Raw genomic sequence first — 23,272 nt, forward strand, 5'->3', positions numbered from 1 at the left:
CAAAGGTCAGAGGGTGTGATATGCTGTACTGATTGTTAAGCCCCTTCAGGCACATTTGTGATATTGGGCTACATAAATACAATTAACTTGTGTGTTTAATGCAAATGTGAACGTCCAAAATAAGAAAAAGAGCTTGAACTTACGATACATTTCACTATCAGCTAAACTGTTTGTTTTTGCGATTAATTGATTAATAATTCAGTCTATAAAATGTCCCCAAAAGTGGAAAAGGCTCATCACAATTTCTGAGGGAAATGATATAAAACATAGAAAAGCAGAAACTTCTCACATTGAGAAGCTGAAGCAACCTTTTGTCTTTTTATACTTCATTAGAAAAATGTAACATGCGATTCATTTATTCATTATTTCAGTTGAAATTAAAATGACCGGCAAAGTGTTTCTGATTTTTACCAATGTGTGCGGTGTCTTAATGTCTCAGATACGCAAATCATCCACAGAAGGAATGTGCATACTTTTATTTCTCGTAATGCAAAATTAACCAGTCATATTAACTTGTTTTGCATTTTTTAGGTTTGGCATGGTCATAGAAACATACTTCTTTTAAAAGTACAGCTACACAGTCAATTCACTTACATCATTTACATCCCAACAAATAACAACGTGATTCAAGGACAGCATGAATAGCTGTGGATGAAGTTGTTTATCAGCATCAGAGATTATTGTTTCCTTTTTATGATGAGTAATACAAAAAGTCATACCAAAAACAAGTTTGTCCCCCCAATTGTCTTTTTCTTTCAGTCAGTTAATTTGGCAAGAAAAACATTTGTCACATTGAGCTGCACTTCATGGCAATAACGCTCGTGATTGTGACTTAGTACCTTTTATCTCAGTACCAACAAACACCATAACCTTTACAACACTTACAACACTTGGAGTACCTTGCACACACATAATAATTAACTGAAAGTGACCTCTGTCCACTTTAGGCCATGTTTTAACACATTGCTTTTAAAAGGGGACCACAAATGTGAAAGAATAAACTACCTCTTCTTCCCCAGATTGCAGAGATAATTCAGAAGGGTTACTTTAAGTCAAACTATGGGTGTCTTCTTACATTACACATTACATTTCAAAACATTTTCAAATATATTTTGGCCAAAGTCTGGTGGACAGACAAGTATATAGGGGATTTAATTAGTGTTTACGGTCTCTGATAAAGATACATTGATCCCTTTATATTTATCTTTAGCACATGAATGTATAATCTTTGTCTTTGATGTATAAAACATGAGGTAATAATGTTTGAGAGGGATGTGACTGTCTGAGGAGCCAGGGTGTGTGAGTACTTTCACCTCCACTTCCTGTCGCAGGAACATTATTGTATAAGAAACTATATTGAAGAAATAGCTCAACATTTTGGGGAAATATTGTTATTCACTTTCTTGCAGAGAGAACAGTGAACATGGAGTTAGAACCAGCAGCTGGTTAGCTTAGCTTAGCATAAAGACTGGAAACGGGGAGCTAACCTGACTCAAACCTGGTAACAAAATCCGCCTACCAACACCTGTAATACTTACTAATTAACAAGTTATAGTGTCTGCACAAAAAACAATGTGCAGAAATGTCAATTTTCTCTTTTACAGGGATATCTGGCTAACCAGTGGAGTTCCAGAAAGTTACTAAATAGTCCAGCACATAACCCCGTAAAACATGTTGTTTTCACAGCTTTTGTTCAGATTACACAAAGGAGACAACATCTTAATTAGAGAACTGGAGAGGTATTTACTTTGTTACCTTTGATCAGAGCCGGGCTATCTGTTTCTCCCTGTTTCCAGTCTTTATGCTAAGCTAACTAGCTGCTGACTGTAGCTTTATATTTATCGTACAGATATGTAAGTGCATTCGATCGTCTCATCTAACTCTGCAAAAGATTTAATAAGCGTATTTCCCAAAATGTTGAACTATTCCTTCAAGTACATCACATAGCCTACAAAATAGACTGTCTTGTATATACAATACTTCATATACAATATACAATACAATACCCATGCCTCTTCTTTGTTTTAATGCTGTACAAGGTGAAACCTTTCAGTCTTCACAAATACATTTGGTAACAAAGGTTGATATTTCATCGCATTTATCAAACAGGACACGACTTAGGTACGATCTGCGTGACATGTCACAGATACAAAGCTCTGCCTGTAAAAGTTGCACCGCTATGGCGTCATTTTGGCTTTTAAAAAAACAAAGCAGAGGGAAAACACACAGAGCCTGGGTTCAAACTGAGTCCCATTAGGGGTGATATGGGAGGAGGTAGTACAGGCACATAGCCTCATGTTAGAGTCTGCATTTTAATTAAAGCCTTGGGTTTTTTGTCCAGAATGAGACAGAGAGAGATCAGATGGAGGTCAGAGCAAAACTGACAAGTGCTGCAAACATATACATATAAAGACAAATACAAAAAAATGTTCACACTGAAAGCAGCGTTTTGGTGTGACTTTCACCAAACTTTACAGAACTAATGTGGGAAAAGCTGACCTCTGCACTCACAAACAAAGACCATAAACGTCTGAGATCCCAGTTTGTATTCATAACATTCAGTTTGTCCTTTGTATGTAATCTTTGTGAGCTCTAATTCCTCCAAATCTGATCTCAGTCCATCTTACTCTGGAGTCTCCAGGGTTCACTGTCCTGGTACGTAGGGCCAGCTGATGGAGCTCCCTGATAGCTGCATGTCTCGGATCAGCGTCTCAATGGGTGTCTTGCCCACCAGTCGCATGAAGAAGAGCTGAGAGATGAGGTTGGCTGGCACGGCGCGCAGAGCTGGAAGGCGCAGCAGTAAGCGGCCAAAGCGCTGAGGCTGGTTTGGGTACTGCAACCTCTCGTACTCTGTTAGGGCGACCTGGGCCTTCTCCTGCAGGGACTCCACATGGGCCGGGTCTGTCAGACCACAAGCATCTGTGAGGCAGAGAAAGATAAGATTAGCACAATTAGATTATTCTGTTGCTCTGTTTTCGCATTTTTTCCATTTTACTCTTGTGGCGCATTTACTTCTATGTACATTTAAATATGAAATTCATGCTTTATATACATTTTAGTTCCCTTTAAGGAATAATGAAACATTTTGTGGAAAATATGTTCATTTGCTCTCGTGCCTAGAGTTAGATGAGAAGATCAATCCTACTCTCATTTCTGCAGGATAAATATGAAGGTACATCCAGCAGTTAGCTTAATTTAGCACAAAGACTGGAAACAGTGGGAAGCACCTAGCAAGCAAGACTTGGTTGTTCATGACCAAATTACAAGCCAACTCTGTCACTACAGTGTTATCCATGTCATGTCCTGCCTCCTGCATGCTCTACCCAGGTGCCTTCGCCTAAACCAGTCTCTATGCTAAGCTAAGCTAACCGTCTCCTGGCTGTAGCTTCATATTCAATGGACATGTAAGTGATCTCAACCTTCTCATATATCTCTTGGAAAGAAGGTGACTAACTGTACGTCAAAATATTCCTTTGAAGGAAATTCTTTCTTTGTTTGTGCCCCCTCAGTGAGGTCAGAGGACACGTTTCTTTCAAATCAAAGGATCCCTGGAGCTGGTGGGGATTTAATGTTTTGCTTCAGAAACCTGAACCCTGCCCCTCATACATATGATTTTGTTTTGGTCTTTTATAAAAACACCTGGGATCAGTTTACATCAAAGACATCCAGTTACAGCAGCTTAGATGTTAGATAACCTTGTTACAAAACCTGACTTACCAGGTGAAAAGAGTGCAATGGCTTTTAGGCAGCTGTACTCGGCGGAGTCCACCTGCAGCCGGTTCAGCTTCTCGACCTGGTCCTGAAAAACCCTGACCTGATCCATAAAGGACACCACACGCTCAGCAGACATGGGAGATGAGTGGAACCCGGCAGCTGCCAGCAGAGGAGCCATGTGTAGAGGCAGAGCAGACTGAGCTGCGTTCAGGATGAAGAGCTCGCTCCAGCTCAGCCTCAGCAGCGCCACCTGTAGTTTCGATTAAGAAAGGGTCACTTAGAGTATCGAGTCCCGTTAGGACAACTGCGCTCCTGACAACTTGGAACTCGAAAATGTCCGAATGGAAATCCATCTAAAGCAGTTGTCTGACATCACACAACAATGGAACACCGTTAACGAGTAATGCGTATTTATTTCACTTAATTTCATTAAATCTGCCATCTTTTATATTTACACCAAGGGCACAAGTTCCTGTGGCAGAGGTCTTATACATTTTCACAAACTAGAATGATTTGCATCCAGTGCTGTAGACTCATGCAGAGTAGGCAGCATGCACAGCAAAAATATTAATATATCTGAAATGAACAAGGGTTGTCAATAAGCTTGCAAATCTGCAGCAACATGCTTGATAAGACGAGAACAAAAGAGACTGCACTGCTGAGAGGTCAACTGTGTGTACACTTGCTATAGAAATATACATTTGTCACGCTCAGCAATGTTTTTTGTTTACGTTTAGTGTCGTGCACCTGGAGGTCGGAAGTTGGAAAAATGTAACTGGGTCATTCCTTGACTTTGACTGGAACGCAGTATTCGATTAATGAGTCCCAATCTCAGTCTTTTTCACACTAGACATTGTTACTTGTCATAGCTAAGGTGTTACTAATAACAATAATGGTGGCTCTGTTGTATTCAAGTGTCCCAGTGAGTCATAACAGTGTAAAAGGGACCCAGCATGCACGATACCAGGACCCCGAGACTAAAGAAGCTAAATGCCATTCAGCCATCATTAATTGTATTAATAACACCTATGCTTCTCCTATTGTGACTTGTCAAAAAAGGCCTCAGAACCACCAAAGGTAAGTAAGATCAAATTAAATCTGAGGGGCCACAAGACGAATAAATGAATAAGAAAGAATGCAAACATTAATCTTTTAATTTTATTTATGTTTTCCTTGGTTTTGCTTTTTTCTTGATAACAATGGATACTTTCACCTCTTAGGTCTCTAAAAATCCTTCAAATTCAACAATCTATCTATTTTATAAATGAAACGCATCGCAAGACATGTTTTTACATCAATATATGAATTTACGTTGGCGGTTTAAACAAAGCTGGCTAACACTTTTTATAAAGTTGAGATTCTAGACCACTGAAGTGAGTAAACCAATTAAGACCAAGTTGCGTCTTTCTTTCACTCTCTTCCAAAAGAATTGCACACGCTAGCCAGATCAAGAACTTTAGGACGAGGCGGTGGTACTCATGGGAAACACTACCGCTTTTTTCCACAGGGACTTAACACATAATGAAAGTTCCTTGTAGACCAAATGCCAAGGATGGCAACAGATGTAATGTTTGGTACTGCTCGGGAGATCCTTTTGTGTTTTGCGGACCTAATTTTAGGGAAAATAGATGAGTCTATGTTGAGTCTATAGAGGTCACAATTAGTGGATATGACATTGGAACTATAGGCTCGTTTATGGTTTAACGTTAGGCTGAAAAGATGGGTATGATTTTATATTGAAATGTCGGCTTCTGTTGTTTAAACTGTAATATTTGCACCTGAATCTGCACTGAAACCGTAACCTGTGTTTTAAAACAGAAGAAGTCACCAGGTACTGTATATCTTGACTCACCTGCTCTGAGACTGGCAGTTCTGGGAAGTATGGGATGTTTCTGGCCCACTCAATGGTGCTGAAGAGAAGCCGGGCAGCCAGCTCACAGATGCTGTCGATGCCCATGACGGAGGCTCCGCTCGCAGATGCCTGCATCTGTGCCTGACCGTACGGGGTCACGTATCGGCTGCTGGGGTACGGCTCAGCCCGGAGGAGCTGGGAGATGAGCTCTGACACCGGCTGCCCGTTGAAGTAGTCCGCCCCAATGTGACCGGGCCCTGCTCCTCCAACCCCACCTGCCAGGGAGTTGGGACTGATACCTGAGTGAGATGGAGGGATTCGTCCCCTCTGGACTGCTGCGGAAAGAGAGGGAGGAGAGACAACACAATAAAGGTCAGAGTCAGGGACTGAACATCCTTAATTGTTCAATAAATATTAAATTTAGTGGATTGTGCAGCATTGGTGGAGGTGTGCGGGCTCTCTTACTTGTCTAGTCTAGTACTTGTCTCTAAAATGTTTTGTGGTTCTCTTTTGATTCAATCACTCAATAAATTACAGTTATTAGTTTGAATTGTGATTTGAAGGTTGTACAAAAGAGATTTGCATTTCTAAAGTAACATGAAACGGAAGGTTTTCTTTTCCCTCATCATCATTCAAGCTGTATTCTCTATTCAGCTTTCTGACAAGGTTTTTCAATCATTTCTTTAGCTGAAAATGTTCTCAACCTATAAAATAACTTTTGGATGTGTGCTTATGATCTGGCATCTCGTCGCTACGTTTTTATAGAGGTTGACACCCAGAAACGTTCCCAACACAGCAAAACATTTCAAGGGAGAGGGCAGAGTCTCTGCAGATACAGACACCGCCACACACTTCTCGTGGGTCATAAGTGATGATTGAGAGGGACCATATTTTGTATGAGTATACTTTTCTTTTAGGAAAACCCTACTCGATGTGCCTTTTTAAAGAAATGAGCGTGTGCTTCCCTGACTGTGGTAAAGGTGAAACAGACGTTTCCAGGTAATGTGGAAACAGTGCAATCTGCGTCACAGGCCGCGGTCAGCATGGTTCATTAATAACCAGGCTCAATATAGCCCCTGGCACAGTGTCACCTCAGTGCACATTATGTATGGGACAGCGGCTCGTGGTGTCCTCTGACACAGACTGAAATACAAGTACGGTTATAGGCGACTAGAATACAATTACAAATGCTTTTGAAAGGTTTATGATGTGATAATGAGGGTAGGATTGCTGGAATGAAAATAATTACACCAGGGGAACTGGGAATCATCTCTTCTTACAACTAATCAACCTCACAGAAATTAAGCCAATCATAGCTGTTATTAAAATGTTGTTATTAAATGTACATATATATATATATATATATATATATATACCTATACATACATAGAGACACAGACATCTCAAGACAAGATGGAGCAGAGTGAACTTGTCAACTTGTTGTTTTTTCTGTTAAGCAAATCAAACATAGTTGCTCGTCCCTGAAGCTCAACAGCTGCAGGGAGTCGAGCTCTGGGGTGAAAACATGCTTCGGTTGACAGTATAAATATTGTGCTTGGATCACTGGTAAATGTCGGTGGCTGTTTTTGTCCATGTGAGCGTTTTCTCAGAGTTGCTGGGTATTTGTGCTTTGCTGAGGGGTGTTTGTACATGAATCAGGGTGTTTGTTTTAAAGGAACGGTTATGATTGGTTTGAACCTCCGTGCTGGAAGGTGACTACATTTGCTGCTGTTGCTTTGAAGATTATGAAATTATAATATATATATGTATAATATGAGTATATTATGAATATTACAAGTCATTAGATACAACTAAAACTAACCAACAGTATATAAAGTTGACAAATTAAATGTATCAAAATGCTGCTTAAAAAAATACATCAGTAATAATAATAACTATGAAATGGGCCATACTACAAAGCAAGCACTGTTAATAATTTATAAGCAATTTTCTTCTAATACCTATTTATTTAAGTAACATTTTTAATGCAGAACTTTAACTTCTAAAGGAATGAGTTTACACAGTTTTTACTCTTTAAAATTGCAGTTTTTTTTTTTTTGGGTCACTTGGAGCAGCACAACAAGCTGCACACATAACACTGGCATGCAGTATTATTACATTTTAAATTGATCTGGCAAATGTGTTAGCAAGTAGTTGCTTATTTACACATCCAGCAGTTACAGCGCAACATTAGTGTTCATTTGAGGTAAATCCAGTTTCCCTCTGTTCTGGTCAGTTTTTGGTCTCCACCCCCTCCTGAGGGAATTATCTGTCTCTTTAGCTGCTAAACGTTGTATTCACCAGCTATCTCTAACTGTGTCTGTCTGCTGTTTGGTTTTTGCCAGGCGGCGTACAGAGGGTTCATCAGAGCCTTCTTTGTTGAAAACATCTGCATGTTGATGTGGCTAATGGGAGCGAACCAAAAAAGTTAAGTTGTTGGTCGTAAAAAACAAAACAGTGAGCTGAAAGATGCTAAAATGGTCCTTACAGCTGACTTGAACTACAGAGTCAGGTGATAAATGTCTTTTTGTCAGTGTCAATTGAATCCATTATTAACATAGAAATAGCAATTTGTGCAGCTTTAAGTAAAGAATCTTCCAGCATTGTGAAACCTAAAAGTACAACAATGAGCTCAGACATCCACATGACACAGTTCAGTCTTTACCTCTAGCAGTAAAACAATCATTCATGTGTGTACTTATCCACAAAAAAACACCTTGCTGTGCACATGAGGGACAAAGCTTTGATACCTTCTTTGCGCATTCCCACACGGAAACATTTCTTCAGGCGACAGTATTGGCACTGGTTGCGGTGATGTTGGTCAATTTGGCATTCTCGATTTGATCTAAACAAAGGAAACAAAAGATGAAACACTTTACAAAAAATACCAAAAGATATCACATATATATTCATGGTTAATATCCTAATAGTAAACAAGAAATACTTCAAAAAGCTAATACAGAAAATAAGTTTGAGTCTGTTCTCCTGCTCCCTCTCTCTCCCCCTCTCTGACCCCTGGTGAGTGAACTGTGTGAGCTGGCATGGCTGAAAAGCTATCAAGGCTGTGACCTTTGTAAATCATCGGCCTTACACGCCCTTGTGTTGCCTTTTACAGCACGAATGAGGTCTGCCAACTTTTCACAGAGAGCCATTTCTTTGTCCTGGATGTGACAATCTGACTGAAAAGACACCTTCCATTCAGCGTTAGTGCATTATTATGTGGAATAAATAACTACATGCAGAGAGTAGTCTTACCAAGAGCAGAACATTGAGTTGCAACATTGTGTTTCTGTGGTAAAGAATAATGAGAATGTTAACCTTCTGAGGCAATCCATCCTCACATGACTGACCTTCAGGGCTTTCATTTCATTTCTTTTTTTTCTTTTTTCTCCTGAGGCTCTTTGTGAGACATATCCAAGGTTGGAGCATATCACTCTGCAGTGAGAAATGGACTAATCTGCTGTGTCTTTTTGTGAAACCCCTGCCACATTATAAGCACTAAATAAGCATTTAATAAATAGCTAATAACCCACTATAATGAAGTAGTTATAATTACATTTTAGGTGTTTATTATTCAGTATTTGTCAACAAATATAACTTCTCCAATAAAGACATATTTTATATTATTACGACTTTATTATATGATATATTATTATCACTCATTGGGTGCTCACAAAAGGAGTTATAGCTTTGACAAATACATTAATAAAAATGTGTATCTTCTTACAACTACCTTATATTGTTATAAACCATATTTAAAGTCAAATTTAAAGTAAAAAGACACTTTAGTCCAACAGAAGAAAAAAAAGGACATTTGCGTTCTTTAACGCCACTGTTGAATGCATTAAAATCATTTAAATCTCCCAGCAGCTCTTACCTGCAGGAGTAATTGAGGTTTCGTCTGATGCTCCTCTTAAAGAAGCTCTTGCAGCCCTCGCAGGTGAACACGCCATAGTGCTTCCCGCTGGACTTGTCTCCGCACACCACACAGTCCACCACGCAGGACTTGTCCTCGTCCCCGACGTCCACATCGCTGCTCCCGGCCTGAGGCGAGCCCTCCTCTTCCTCTCTCCGTAGGTAAGCCTTCTCCCCCAGTCCATTAGTGTCCCCGTTGGGGTTGCCCCATCCCCCGCTCACCATGGCCATATTCTCTGAGACACGCAGCCCTGTGAGTGGATCATACACAGACCCACCCTGTCCCCCGGCTTCCAACTACCCACAAACTCTAAAAAAGGGTTCCAGACAAGAAAACAGTGCCTCCAGGTTTGTATTGAAGGCAGGTTTTGTCCAAGAAGATCTAGAAGAAGGATAAAAGTCCTCCCGGACTTTCCCGTGTTGACCTTTCTCCCCTTTACCGTCTGGTTGTAACGACCTGGAAGTCCTTCCCAGTGCTGTTTTCTCTCTCGCTCCTCTTTAATCCCTCTGCTCTCTCTGTTCTTGTCTTTCACCCTTGTGTTCTCTGCCCTGACCTCCGATCAATGGCTCCCGAGTTCTGAGAAACTTCAGACACACATTGAGTGGTTCAGAGTTCAAGCAGGGGAAAAGGGTGCAGCCTTGCTCTTTTCACTGGAAACAATAAATTACACTTTGACTTCTCTCTTTCTCCCTCCCTCACACTTTTTCTCTAAGTCTCCCCCCTGGAAGAAGTAAAAAGAAAAACACCTCACCTATCCCTAAGTATAGGGACAAGGGACAAAACAAGACTTACTCTCCAAATGAAAAAGAAGCCCCTTTCTCAGTGCTCGACTTTCTCCCTAAAGGACAAGCAAGTGGGAGGAAAATAAAACACAGCTTTCTTTCAGGCTGGGTTGAACTGCCCTGCCCTCTCCTCCAACTTATAAACTAGTCCAACCAGTTCCTGCCGTGCAGAGGTGTTATCTGCTGATCTGAGGCAGTTCTAGTCCAGACTCACTCTTGACTTGTCTGGGCTGTTATAGAAGCAGAGGTGATAGTGATGAAGAGGAAAAATATGACAATATTTTGCTTTGGAAATGCTCAGTCATATATCCCAAAAGAAGAAGAAAAAAAGACTTATGGAGAGTTTTTGGAATTGGATTGTGTTTCTTTTCCACAGAGCAACTTCAGCTTTCATATACAATAAGTATTTTGGTTTAGTGTGCCCAACACATAGCCAAAAAGATCCAGCTGCAAACTAATTCCACACTTGTCATTAAAATAAAAAGTGGTGACAACGACAATACACCACTTTCACTCCTGGAATAATGTCTTTGTGGTCTCTGCAGCAACAAAGCGAGTCAAATAAGTCCTCCTCTTCTGTCTTTGTGGTGAAATTATGTTTTCTTGTGGCTCCTCCAACTCTTTAGAGTCTGTGGCGTGAGAGGCTCGAATGTCACAGAAAAGAAACCGAGCCAAAACAAAAAGCAGAGTTGAGAAATCTCCTCCTCTCAAAGCTGCACAAAGTGTTGTCTCCTGTTTTGTCAGTGCTTGTCCATCCAGCAGTAACAACCAGAGGCCAGAACCTCTCTGCGTTCCCTGTCAGCAAGTCGGGGTGTAATGTTGCACTCTTTACTGTTCTGCCCGTCCTTTTTCTTTTTTCTTCTTCTCCGCCTCTCTCTCTGCTGGCCCCGGCAGGAATAAATTAGGCAAACAAGCGCAGGAAAAACACGGTCATAGACCTTTTAGTGAAAGCCAGACGCTGCAGTGGAGAGCAGCTCAGAGATAGCTTCCTCTGCTGCTCCTCTCAATCCCCTCTCTGTGTCTCTGCCTCACTCCCTCCTTTAGGGAGAATGAACGTGTGTCTGTGTGCTGAGGGATTTGACACTGCTATTCAAGCCCTGCCGTTGCCATGGCACTGGATGCCTTATAAGGCCAGCAGAGTCAAAGAGCACAGAGTGGGCTGCAGCCACACACACACACACACACGCACACGCACGCACACACACACACACACACACACACACACACACACACACACACACACACACACACACATAGAAAGAATGCCTGGCTGCCTGACTGGGTGCCTGTTTCCCCCCTGACCCCGGGCTAGCCTTGGAGCAAAAGGGGAGTTAACCCCAACACTGCCGTGAAACAAAGAGGGGGCCTCTGGTCGACACACAGCGAGCGCATGGCACTCACACTCATGTTCTCCACTTCACTCTAATCCCTAAGAATTCCTCCGACTTTGTTGACCCAATAATAACAGGGAGGGCCTGTTGTTGTTGAGCAACTTGTCAAAAGGTTATATGATACACCGCTGGCTCCTTTTCACACCTGCTGCACACACTCACAGGTCTGTGTGAAGGATGCCAGAGATCCTGGTGAATGGCGGCATCTTGGATGGTACTGGTTGAGTTTGTGTGTCAACATTTTAAAATAGTATTGTATGTCCAAAAACTTGTTGGACCGGTAAAACGGACCAAAGAAAGAAGAACCATTGAGATAGTCTGACTGCTATAGCCCATGTCTTACAACCAGTCCAATGTCCCTATAGGATCTACATCTATACTGGACTATTCTACATTTCACGATTTACGCCCAATGCAAAAGTTCAGAGCGAACTCAGGAAGTACAGTAGTGTGAGGTCAGGGTGGTGTGTGAGCATGTAGCACGCCCAACCTTCATGCATAAGACCAAAGTTCATCTCCCACCACAGACCTGCAATAATGATTGTGTTTTTATGGACTGAAACCACAATGTTTCTCTAACCTTAATCAACTGTTTTAACTGTCATACCTCAAAGTAACATTATGTAACTATTTTACCTAAAATAACAGCTTCAAAATCATTGTAATACTACGCTGACTTGCAATAGGGAGAATGGTGTCTCCTTCAGTCTCACTCCGGCCCCTAACACCTGTTCTTTCACAAAGTGATTTTAGTGAGCGAGTCAGACAATCTCCCGGGAGAAGTTTTAGACTTTACAGCATTAAGTTGATTTTGGTGGAACTGGATAATCTTTTTTGGAGAGCATGTTTTCTGGTTTTTCGCCTGATGTCCTGCAACATCTTTGCCTCAACTCTCTGTGATTTACGCAGTTTCCTGATGGACAGAAAGCTGTCCATCAGGTGATTGTTTCCTGATGGACAGAAAGCTGTCCATCAGGTGATTGTTTCCTGGAAACTTTTTTTCCTGTGAAGGAGGAGCTAAATTTCTAAAGCGCATATGAATGTTCTGGAGGTGTTCATGAATACAAAGTGCAGGACTTTGACAGACTCACATCATGATTCCCGCAATAACAACAAAACATTTAGCATTTTTTAGTTGCTATGATTGGATATTATAGGAAAACCAATGAAATGCATTGTAAACATTTTACATTCAGTATGAACAATTTGTGTCTTTATAGATGTTAATTGATGTTTCATCATTATCTTGATAACACTTAATCTTGGCAACACTACATTTCCTAAACTGATCTTCATATGTAAAATTGATTTCCCCTTAAAATGGCGCAAACAAAGGTATTGTTACATGCACATGCTGCTCCCATTTTAGAAACCTAAAACCCATCGTCTTAGCAGTTTGCAATGCTCCTGTGGAATTTTCTGGCTTGCTTTGTCTGTCATACCAACAGCATTGTCATGTGAAGGGAGGACAAAATAAACAATAAGGGCATGCACCCAGGTTTCCAATAACAGCCTCCAAATACAGGAGAAAAACAACAACACAGAAGGTATTCACTTCCAAGCATGCTTGTTAATAGAAGCTCTATGCACCAAAAAGGGTTTGCTCATCACATGGTTTTAGAAGAATTCCCAGAGTGACAGAAGATTTTGTCCTAATGTCTTCAAAGGAATGTTTTGTCTCTCAGAAGATGCATGAAAGTTAAAGGACCAAAGAGGTAAAAATTGATAACAAGGCTGACGGGAAGGGGAAGGATTTCTGTCATACAATTTTCAGTCAGTGACGTTAATTCAGCCTTTTAAAATGTGAGCATAAGGTAGGCTAACTTTAACCCACATCCGTCACAGCGAGACTCATTGTGCATGGATAGGCCTTTTGTTTGGTTAAGAGGTTATCCGGGCCAAGCTAAGCTGCTGTAAGTTGAATTAGTGTTTTCCTTTAAGCCTCGGTGTTCGTCTACTAGCAGAGAACAGACCATGTGGCATAATATTCACTAATAAACCTGTGAATATTTGCATATGTAAAGATTTGAATTTAAACATCTTGAGTCTAACTGTCATCTGTTGTTTAAAAAAAAAAAAAAGCTCTGTCAAATTTTAGAGAACACCTTTCTGAGAAGAGGAATATAAAAAAAGTATAATAAATAGTTTAAAAAAAGAGAGACAAATTATTGCAAATAATAATTATGATCATGTATATTAGCAAAATAATATATTATTATCAGTTTGTCATAAAAAGTGTTTGTTTTCATGTAATATCAAATGCGACATGGAAACGTGATAAACTTAGACTGGTTCAGTTAAACACTTTCAAGGTACACTGACTGAAGTTAAAATGAAAATTAAAAGAGATTTTGTAAAAACTTTGCCTTGTTGTTGTGAATGTCCTCCAAAGTTCAAAGGTTCATTAAGTTTTTGAGTCTTGTGAACAAAAACTCTGACCCAGTGAAAGGGAGAACAAGCTTTGAGACGTGTGGAATAAATGAAAACATTACAGGATTTGGGTCAAGTACAATAAAATTGTTTAAAAAAGCGAGACAAATGATTGCAAATATTAAAAGTGAACATGTATATTAGCAAAATAATATGTTATTGCCAGTTTGTCATAACAAGCAAACCACAGTAATGAGTGCAGTGTGGATGAAGGAGGTTTGACCATTGACCTTTCTGGCTACACTACGTTTTTATCACCAGGATTCTCTGAAGCGTTGGTGTGTGACATTAAAACCAGAGTGTCCATGTTTGCAGCTACTTCGTTTGTGTGTGTGCAAACAGACACAGTGCATTTATGCATGGTTGAGTGTACATATGTGTACATGTAGCACATGTGTCACTGTGCACTGAAATGTTTGTTTTATATATCTGGGGTGAGCGTGCACGTGCCCCTGTGAATAAGTACATATGCCTTGTATATCTTCTATAGTGTAGGTGTGTGTGTGTATTTGTGTGTGTTATTTGCTCTTTGAACTACAGGTCAGGAATGCAGCTGCTCTCAGTGTGAAGTCAACTGTGGAGGAGTCTGTGCTTTCTCAACACAGTTAAGAGTCCAGAGCCACCAGAGTGAATCAGACAAACCTTCAGTCAGTACACTCACCTGAACACACGCACACACACACACACACACACACACACACACACACACACACACACACACACACACACACACACACACACACACACACAGTCATGGGGATATGACAACACACCTCCAATGTAATTCAGATGTTCCCTTTAAACCTGTTCCTCAGTTTATAAAAAAACTAAAACGTTTTTTACAAAATATTTAGTTTGGCACAACATGGCTGCATATTTCCATCAAATGAAAAAGATCTACAGTAAATGTCACTGGAATATTTCCCCAAGCTTGACGGATTTGCCATCAACTGTTGTCGGTCCAAATTGTCATGGTATCAAGGAAGGAGTATGTGATATATATTATAACATTTCAAATATAAGTGTACAAGTGGTTTTATGTGAGCTTGTGCTTTAGTATATGATCACATTATCATCATGGGTTATGTACTTTTAAATAAAAAAGTTTGATGTTAAAAGTCTGTATGCTTTCCTTGTTTCAAAATGCTGCAAGACAAATTTCCCCTTAGGAACAATAAAGTTAAAGTTAAAGCTGAAGTAAGCCTCAAAAAGGCTTCTGTAAATATGGAAACACACACACACACACACACACACACACACACACACACACACACACACACACACACACACACACACACACACACTCAGTCTTATCGACATGATATGTCCATACAGGTTCAACCAGCTGAAGCCCTGTAGGCTGTATGAGCTGCTGAACTGTCAGCTGTTAAACAAACAGCTCCTGAACACCTGGATAGAGACTCAATCTACGCATTATATATGTATTGCTTTTTAGAGAAAGTGTTAATTAATGATAGAAACATACAACCAATTGGTTGTTTGAAACCAATTGAAACTTGTAAACTTGAAACTGCTTGAAACTATTAAGGTGATTCTCTGCAAATGGCGGCCTGATTATTAGTCTGGAAGTGTGCTAACTGCTAAAGTGCAGAGGAATTTGAAAACTGGGGTTAAACTTTAACTCTGAGGAGTGACTCTGGGTAAACGAACAAGAGCACATGACTCCCTGCTCCTTCCTCATTAGCCCCTGTTGCCCTTTGGCCCAGAGGCCACAGGAAAAAAATCATCCTCTCCCCCTTCTCTCTCTCTCTCTCTCTCTCTCTCTCTCTCTCTCTCTCTCTCTCTCTCTCTCTCTCTCTCTCTCTCTCTCTCTCTCTCCCTTCTCACAACACTCTCTCTCTCTCCCTTCTCACAACACTCTCCCCATCTTTGGGCATTTGACCTCGAGCAAATGATGGAGCAATTTAAAAAAAACAGGGTAGTGGAACCTGCCAAAGAAAAACATCTGCTGCGGTGACTCCACAGCAACACACAGCGTCCAATCAATATTTACCCTCCTCAGTCCCCGCCCAGGTCCTGCTGGAGACGGTGGGAAACCTTCCATTTGGTGTGTGTTGTTGTCATTCAAATCAGCTATCTTGTGTTCGCTGTGAACAAGGTATCAACCCATTGTTTGTAAAGGAGTCAATACAACTGTTTACTATAATGGCAGTGAAGCCACAGCTACAGTTGTATTGACTCCTTTTTTGACTTATTAATATTGACTTAATATTAAGATTAACAATAACAATTTTACTCTTTCTTTTTCAATAGCTTCAAAGTTACATTAAGCATTTTCCCACACTTTCTGGAAATACCCTATACTGCCCACTTAGGAGACAGGAATCCGCCATCTTTGTTATAGAGAACACGTTTATCTAATGTGTTTAGTCTGTACAAAAACTGTAGTGTAAAGAGGAAAATTAGCAAGACACTTCGCCAGCAAGAAATCCAGCACATACATCCATATAAAACAATTTAAAGTAATGTTTTCTATGTCTGGTTGTATATGGAGTAATCAAATGAGATACAGCATGTTAAGCTTTAGAGGCGCTGGTAGACCTATTTTTTTTACTTTGGGAAACACCAAAGCTAGCAAACCTTTACTTTTAAAGCAACACAAAAACATTGACATACAGTGTTATCAAGTTGTTACTTTAAATGTGTTAGCAAACAGTTGCTTGTTCAAACAGATACGGAGCAACATCGTGGCCTACTGAAGGATGTAAGTCCAATATTCATACTTCTTGCTGGTTTCTGTCTGCCGTTTGGTTCTGGGCGGGAAGACTGCAGGTTGTTTTAAAAAAAAAAACAAGATTTTGCTGTAAGAGAGAGAGTGAGAGCAAATAAAACCTGTAGTGTCTAAAGAGCTGAAAGATGCTGAAACACTCAGTAGAGTTGAGGGAAACTGCAGAGTCGGATGATAATTCTCTGCAGCGACAGCTTTCATATCACCTGTGGTTATTTGACCCATTGTGTGTTGTAGGTAACTCCTACAGTAAGTAAAGTAATGAATCATCCTCGTTTACTCTGATGTCGCTGAAAGTTGCAAATACTGACCATCTATCGACTGTCATGCCATTGTTCCAACTTTACATATATTGAAATATTCAAATTGGCTGGCTTTGAGGTCTCTTTTATGTCACCTGTTATCTTGTCATGAACAAAGCATCACAAATAATTACACCCATGACCTCCTGAGCTTTTAGGATATTCAAGATGACATATGATGGATCTCAACTAGATTTTTGAAATGAAACTGATGGTTGGACCTGTGATTGTGCAGACAATAGAAGTTTAAATGATGGGCAGGATCAATGTGGTTGAAGAGGCTGATGTGTTCTAACTAACATTACTTAGCTTTAGATGTAAAATGATTACCGTTGACAGATTGTCAATAAGTTTTCAGCAGATAGCCCATTTGAAAGACAATTATTTTTGCTTTTATCCAACCATGACGCCTGATATTTTCAGACAGGGCATTAACCTAACTCCCTGTGTAGCAACATCAATTTGATCATGTTCCCGATCACCAAAGTTAATCTCTTGCAAATCTGAGTCCAATCTGTTGCTCGTTGCTTGTGCCCTCTGCTATCGGCAGGTGTTACGTTCCACTGCCTCTCCCAGCCTCTTGCAAGAGAGCTGTGTGTTTCTTTGCCTTTGCCTAAAGGTCAACTAAGGTGCTTAGGATGACAGAAAATTAACCCTAATCAGCTCTGTGAAGATGACTCAAATGCTTTAACGGGATTATGACGAGGCCACTGACCTCTTTAGGTCATCTGCCCTGTTGTTGGTCTGTGATCTGTATTCAGCTTGACTCCCATACGATGGCTTTGTCATGTAAGGTACATCACAAAAACATGCTAAACTCCTTTCAACTGTCAGGCTATCAAGTTCAGTACAGCAAACCAATGCTTGTAATATTTTAGTTCATTTACTCACACTAAGGAATTAATGTGATACTTTTCCACTGCACATCATACTAGATTTTATGAGTTTATTTCCCAATCCATTTATATTAATGAGGGTCGGCTAAAAAACAATTACACCTGTTAGCACCACAAACTACATCCTGCGAAATAACCTTCATGGGGGTCAGATTTATTGCAGGATTGTTGTATTATGCTGCATTAGTTGTACCTAATAAACTGAGTGTTTGATTAAGTCAATCCAGCACATCATGCCTAAATTATTTTTTGTCCATTATGAATTTTTCTGTAGCCTAACAATCTGCTGTAACTGTGTAACCATATGACAAGAACACAACTTGGCAATTAGAAAAATAAATGTCTAAAAATTGATTCCTATCTCGGGTAAGCATTATTTATTTTCTTGGGAGACGATTATTTCCACAGTTTGAATTGGGAGAGTATAACAAGTGTGTGCACACTCATGGGCAGTGAGAGAAGGTTTTCAGTGAGAGTGAGGACTGACTACAGGTGAACGCTTGCTACACCTGTTGGGGAAAATTTAAATAGAAACTGAAACTGTGAAACTGTGAAACTGAAGGGCTATTTCACTGTAGACGGCAGCCAAAAGAAGCTGAAATGGGAACATTTTGAGATTGAAAGCTGAATAAAAAGAGTAAACAAATTGATTTACACTATTTTCTTTCTTAATAACTAGTCACTGTCCACATACTCTTTTAAAGTTGTTTATTTATTTGGATCCCCATTAGCTTTTACCGGCACAACAGCTCGTCTTCATGGGGTCCATATGAAAACAAAAACTATAACAATTTCAGCTGATTATCAGAATCAGAAATTCACACAAATTGACCTTGTTACAGCAAACGAACATATGAAGTAAAGTGGTGAGCATACAATAATTAAATAGAATAAAAATAATATAAGTACAAAGTGGTTGATAAAAAATTGTAAAAAATGAATATTGCACATGGCAGTGATAATTGCACAACAGTGGAATAGTCTGTATTGTGTGGTGGTGTACCAGGGGCCGTGGTGATGGTACAGTCTGACCGCTACAGGGAGAAAGGACCTACGGTATCTCTCTGTGAGACACCGCGGGTGAAGCAGCCTGTCGCTGAAGGAGCTGCACAGTGCTGACAAAGTGTCCTGGAGGGGGTGGGACATGTTTTCCAATAGAGATGACAGCTTGGCCGTCATTCTCCTGTCTCCCACCACCTCCACAGTGTCCAGAGGGCTCCAGGACAGAGCTTTTTTACATGAAAGAAATGATGTAAATAAAATTAAGTAATATTACATGCATGTACATGTGCTTACATATAGTATAACATAATATAAAACAAGGTACAGTAGTTTGTAATATATTCAGCAATACTGCAGCTATATGATATGCTGCAATCAAATATCCATAACTATCCAGTCTACAAATATAATATAGAACTGTACACTATATTTTTCTTATATATAATATAATATAATATATATATATATATTATATTTAATATATAATATTTATATAAGTTCTATATCAGTCTGGGTAAATCGACCAATGAGTAATCTCTTGAACTGTTTTAAAAAAGTGATCTTTAGGGATTTTATGATAAATGATGTACACTTTCTTTAAAGCATTAGTTCTGGCATGTGGAAGGGCTACCTTATCCTTTGCTTATTCTTATTTTGTAAAATCAAAATATCCTTTTAAGTTTTGTATTAAATAAAACAAAGCCTTCCTGCCATAAGTGTGAGTGCTCATTAAATTAAACCAAGGATCCAGGATGAGGTTCAGGCATTAAACAAACAACTTTCCTAACCTCTAGACAAGCAGGCATGCAATCCTTTAATAGGAGCTTGAGCATGAGTCCTCCATAATTGGACTCAGTTTCACCGGCAACAAGATCTGATGTGTGTGAGAGCACAAGGCAGCTCTGATCGGCCATTTGATTGAGGTCAAATCTCTTTTGCGCGCCTCCATGCCATTTGTACCCCCCATCCTCGTGACCTCTCAACGGGCTGACTAGTGTCATAAAGCTCAGGAGAGAGGTGTCAGGTCAGCGTGGCACAGAGCAGAGAATAGAGAGATGAAGAGAGGAGGAGGGGATGAGAGGGGATATGAAGTGGTTGTGACAGGTGAGCTAATGGCTTTGAGAGAGAGAGGGCACAGGCTGTGATCTCTTTATACAGCTTACAGCGGGACAACTTATTAAAATCAGGAACGGATGCAGAGAGTAAATGAGTTGACCTAAAACCCCTAGGTCACTGCTCCTCCCTTTCTTGTGTGTGTGTGTGTGTGTGTGTGTGTGTGTGTGTGTGTGTGTGTGTGTGTGTGTGTGTGTGTGTGATTGCCTCCACCCCCCACAATGATTGACAGCCTCTGTCATCTAATAATGGTTTGAGTATTTTTCCCAGGCACTGAAAAACTCCCCTACAGGCTCAAGTGCTGGCTGTTACATGTGGGGGTTTAAAAATGTGTCCGGAGATGTGGAGCTTAAATGTTACCAGTGTTAAAAGCTTGATACCGTCAAAAAGTTCTAATTTTAATCAGTCCGTTCTCATGTTCTTTGTTTGACTTCCTTATCGCAGTTGTTCTTTTGTGCACGTTTACAAAAATGTTTTTAAATGTGTATTGCATCACACACATATACCTACAATCATTTTATCATGAGCGAGATTAGATTAAACCTCTCATGTTAGATCAAGGTTAAAATAAGGTTTTAGTTATTCAACATAGAAATGTTGAAGTAGGTTTGAATAACATTTATTTAAAAGCAGAAACCTCCAGCCGTGTGATAATGTTATATTCTCAAATACTGTGTTGAAGTAATATTTTATGTACTTTAATTTAGTATTTCCATTTGATACTTTAAACTCCAGTACTCCACTGACAGTCATATATTGTGTTAATCATGAGAATTTTTTTTTATTGTATTGTTTACTCCATTTATTTGACATCTATACTTTACTTATTGTGATTTTACATTACAAAATCGTGCAATGAGCTTTTGAAATACAACGCAGTGGTATAAATGAAAGTAATTAACAATATATAAAGTGGTCAAAATGAGCATGAATTAACAATCTTATATTGTAGTATATGATAATGAATAACTAACCAAAGTACATTTTCACATAATGTAGGCTCTTTGATATAAGAGTCACCCTGAGGTTACAACAGTCATGTCGTCTAAAAAACCTTTGATGAACTCAGAAGCTTAACATGGATCTTAGAGAGAGCGTACACCAAAAAGAATGATAATTGTATCATCTGCTCTAATGGCAGCTATTACAACAATAGCGATGGTGACCTGGAGGTATGGGGGGAGCGGCGAGGACAGGCCCTCTGCAGTGACCTCTGCTCGGGAAAGGGCAAGCTCAGGCAAGAGTCAGGGCGTCAGGGGCCCGCCACATCGTCTGGCACTCTGAACTCTCCATTCACAGGCTAACACAACAGCTAGGCATCACTGTGACCCTGTGGGTGTGACACGCAACCTTTGCCTTAACCTCCTGACCGCCGGTCACAGCTGCAGCTGACCTGCTTGGGTAGGTCGAGGCAGGGGGGTCGGCTGGAGAGGGGATGGAGATGATTGAGAGATGAGTGAGGAGAGAAGATGGATGAGAGGAAATAAAGGGTAAAGGCAGAAAATGGAGGTATGAGTGAAAGGTAAAAAGGATGGTCATGAAGAGAAGTTTTTAAAGGCTTTGCTCACCCAAACCCCACAATTCTTTCCCCCACGATTACCTTCAGATTGATCTGTTTGCACAGATAGTTTTTGGTTTTATTTCTACAGACTTTGAAATATCTGTGTTTTGCATTGGCAACAATTCCTGTTGTTCTCTTTATAGGCTAAAGTTAAATCCATGGTTGAAATCGGCAGGAGGAGAGCTAGTTAGCTGTTAGCTGTTAGCTGCTAGTAATTAACTCCCTTAGTAATTAAAACTACTAATACCAAAACATTTTTTTTAATCAAAGCAGATATTTTCTTAAAATAAAATCATTAATTTGGTATTGAATTGGGTATCAAGAATCTTGAAATAAATAAAATAGATTTACATTCTTATTTCCAATTTATTTAAAAATTAAATTGCTAATATATTATTTGAATTTATAGTCAATATTGTTTCATGTAAATTATCATTTTTTTTCTCGTAATTTCTGTCTCTGTTTGAGGCTAACAGATTGAGGCTACATTAGCTGCTACTAGCATAACACGCTAGAATCTCTGAACAAACTGTTGATGGTCGCATTGCATTGTGGGTAATGTAGGCGCCAGGTTCTGACAAGGAAGAACAATTTGTTGAATGAAAAAATTGTTACACAGATTTCTTGTTATAACTTTTTTGCTGGCTATAAGTCAAATGTTTGGTATCTTTAAACATTCCCTCGGTACATCACAGCACCGTTTGGAATGGCATATCTCATAATGTCTTTAAATTATTGCATTTACATTGTTTAAGATAAGGACATGAGTATGTAGTCTACCCTGTGGCTCTCAGCCCCAAGCCCATTCATTCCTGCTGAAGTTGTACATCTAGTCACAAATATATAGTTTTATATATTAAAAAAAGGGTACTCAAGCACTCAAACAGAAACACCTTTTGAATGCTAGAAAATATTTATTGGATCAGGACAGTGTATGTGGGATGGACCCAAATTAGGTGCTCATTTCATTGTGCTGAAGGAACATATCAACGAGTATATTGTGGTGATGATAAAAATTAAAAGTAGTCTATGGCTTTTATAAATAACTGTGAAAAGATTTTTTTTGTGTAAGTTGTTTGACCATTTAAGATAAGTGGAAATAGTTAAAGGCAAAGAGAGAGCAATATGGGGAGAACTATGAAAGTGCTAAGAAGATAAATGGGCTTGCCATATATTTTGTGTGCACATCAGCCATTGTCCTGGCCCCCATCCCCCTTCTCTGAGCTTTGTGACAGCACGGCCGCCCGGGAGTGGCTTTATACAGTTGGCTCGTACGAGAAAAAAGGACATGTGAGCTCTTGAGGTCAGTCCCGAGGTCCTCAGTGGGTTCAGACCTTGAATGAGCCTCACACATTCATGACTGCATGACAGCTGTTTCTCTGAAATAAGGAATGTGTCTTGTGACGTGTGAGTCCTGTTAGACAAGTTAAGCTTTGAATTACTGTGCAGTTTATCGGTGACTCTCACGAGGATTGAAAAGGCAGAACTGACCATGCGCTTCATGTTCTACTGCCCTACATACTCTGTATATACTTCTCAAGAGCGAAACAATGCCTGAACAAAC

At 39.9% G+C, this 23,272-nt stretch overlaps 1 protein-coding gene across 4 annotated transcripts; it reads right to left on the reverse strand.

Annotated features, from left to right (window-relative positions):
- Positions 1 to 461: 461 nt before the first annotated feature.
- nr2f6b (nuclear receptor subfamily 2, group F, member 6b) lies at positions 462 to 11,296 on the reverse strand. Of its 4 annotated transcripts, XM_029430213.1 has the most exons (6): positions 10,275 to 11,296; positions 9,444 to 10,132; positions 8,317 to 8,411; positions 5,567 to 5,901; positions 3,718 to 3,964; positions 462 to 2,919 (listed from the first exon to the last, which is right to left on the reverse strand). In XM_029430213.1, exons 2-6 carry the CDS (start codon positions 9,710 to 9,712, stop codon positions 2,645 to 2,647), a joined length of 1,221 nt encoding a protein of 406 aa, XP_029286073.1. In that variant the 5' UTR covers positions 9,713 to 10,132; positions 10,275 to 11,296; the 3' UTR covers positions 462 to 2,644. The 4 variants fall into 4 exon arrangements, with proteins under 4 accessions (XP_029286073.1, XP_029286074.1, XP_029286072.1 ...); XM_029430214.1 differs by having other exon boundaries at positions 5,567 to 5,898; positions 9,444 to 11,296; XM_029430212.1 differs by having other exon boundaries at positions 9,444 to 11,296.
- Positions 11,297 to 23,272: the final 11,976 nt, after the last annotated feature.

Source organism: Cottoperca gobio, chromosome 4 (assembly GCF_900634415.1).
Source record: "Cottoperca gobio chromosome 4, fCotGob3.1, whole genome shotgun sequence".
NCBI classification, from domain to species: domain Eukaryota; kingdom Metazoa; phylum Chordata; class Actinopteri; order Perciformes; family Bovichtidae; genus Cottoperca; species Cottoperca gobio.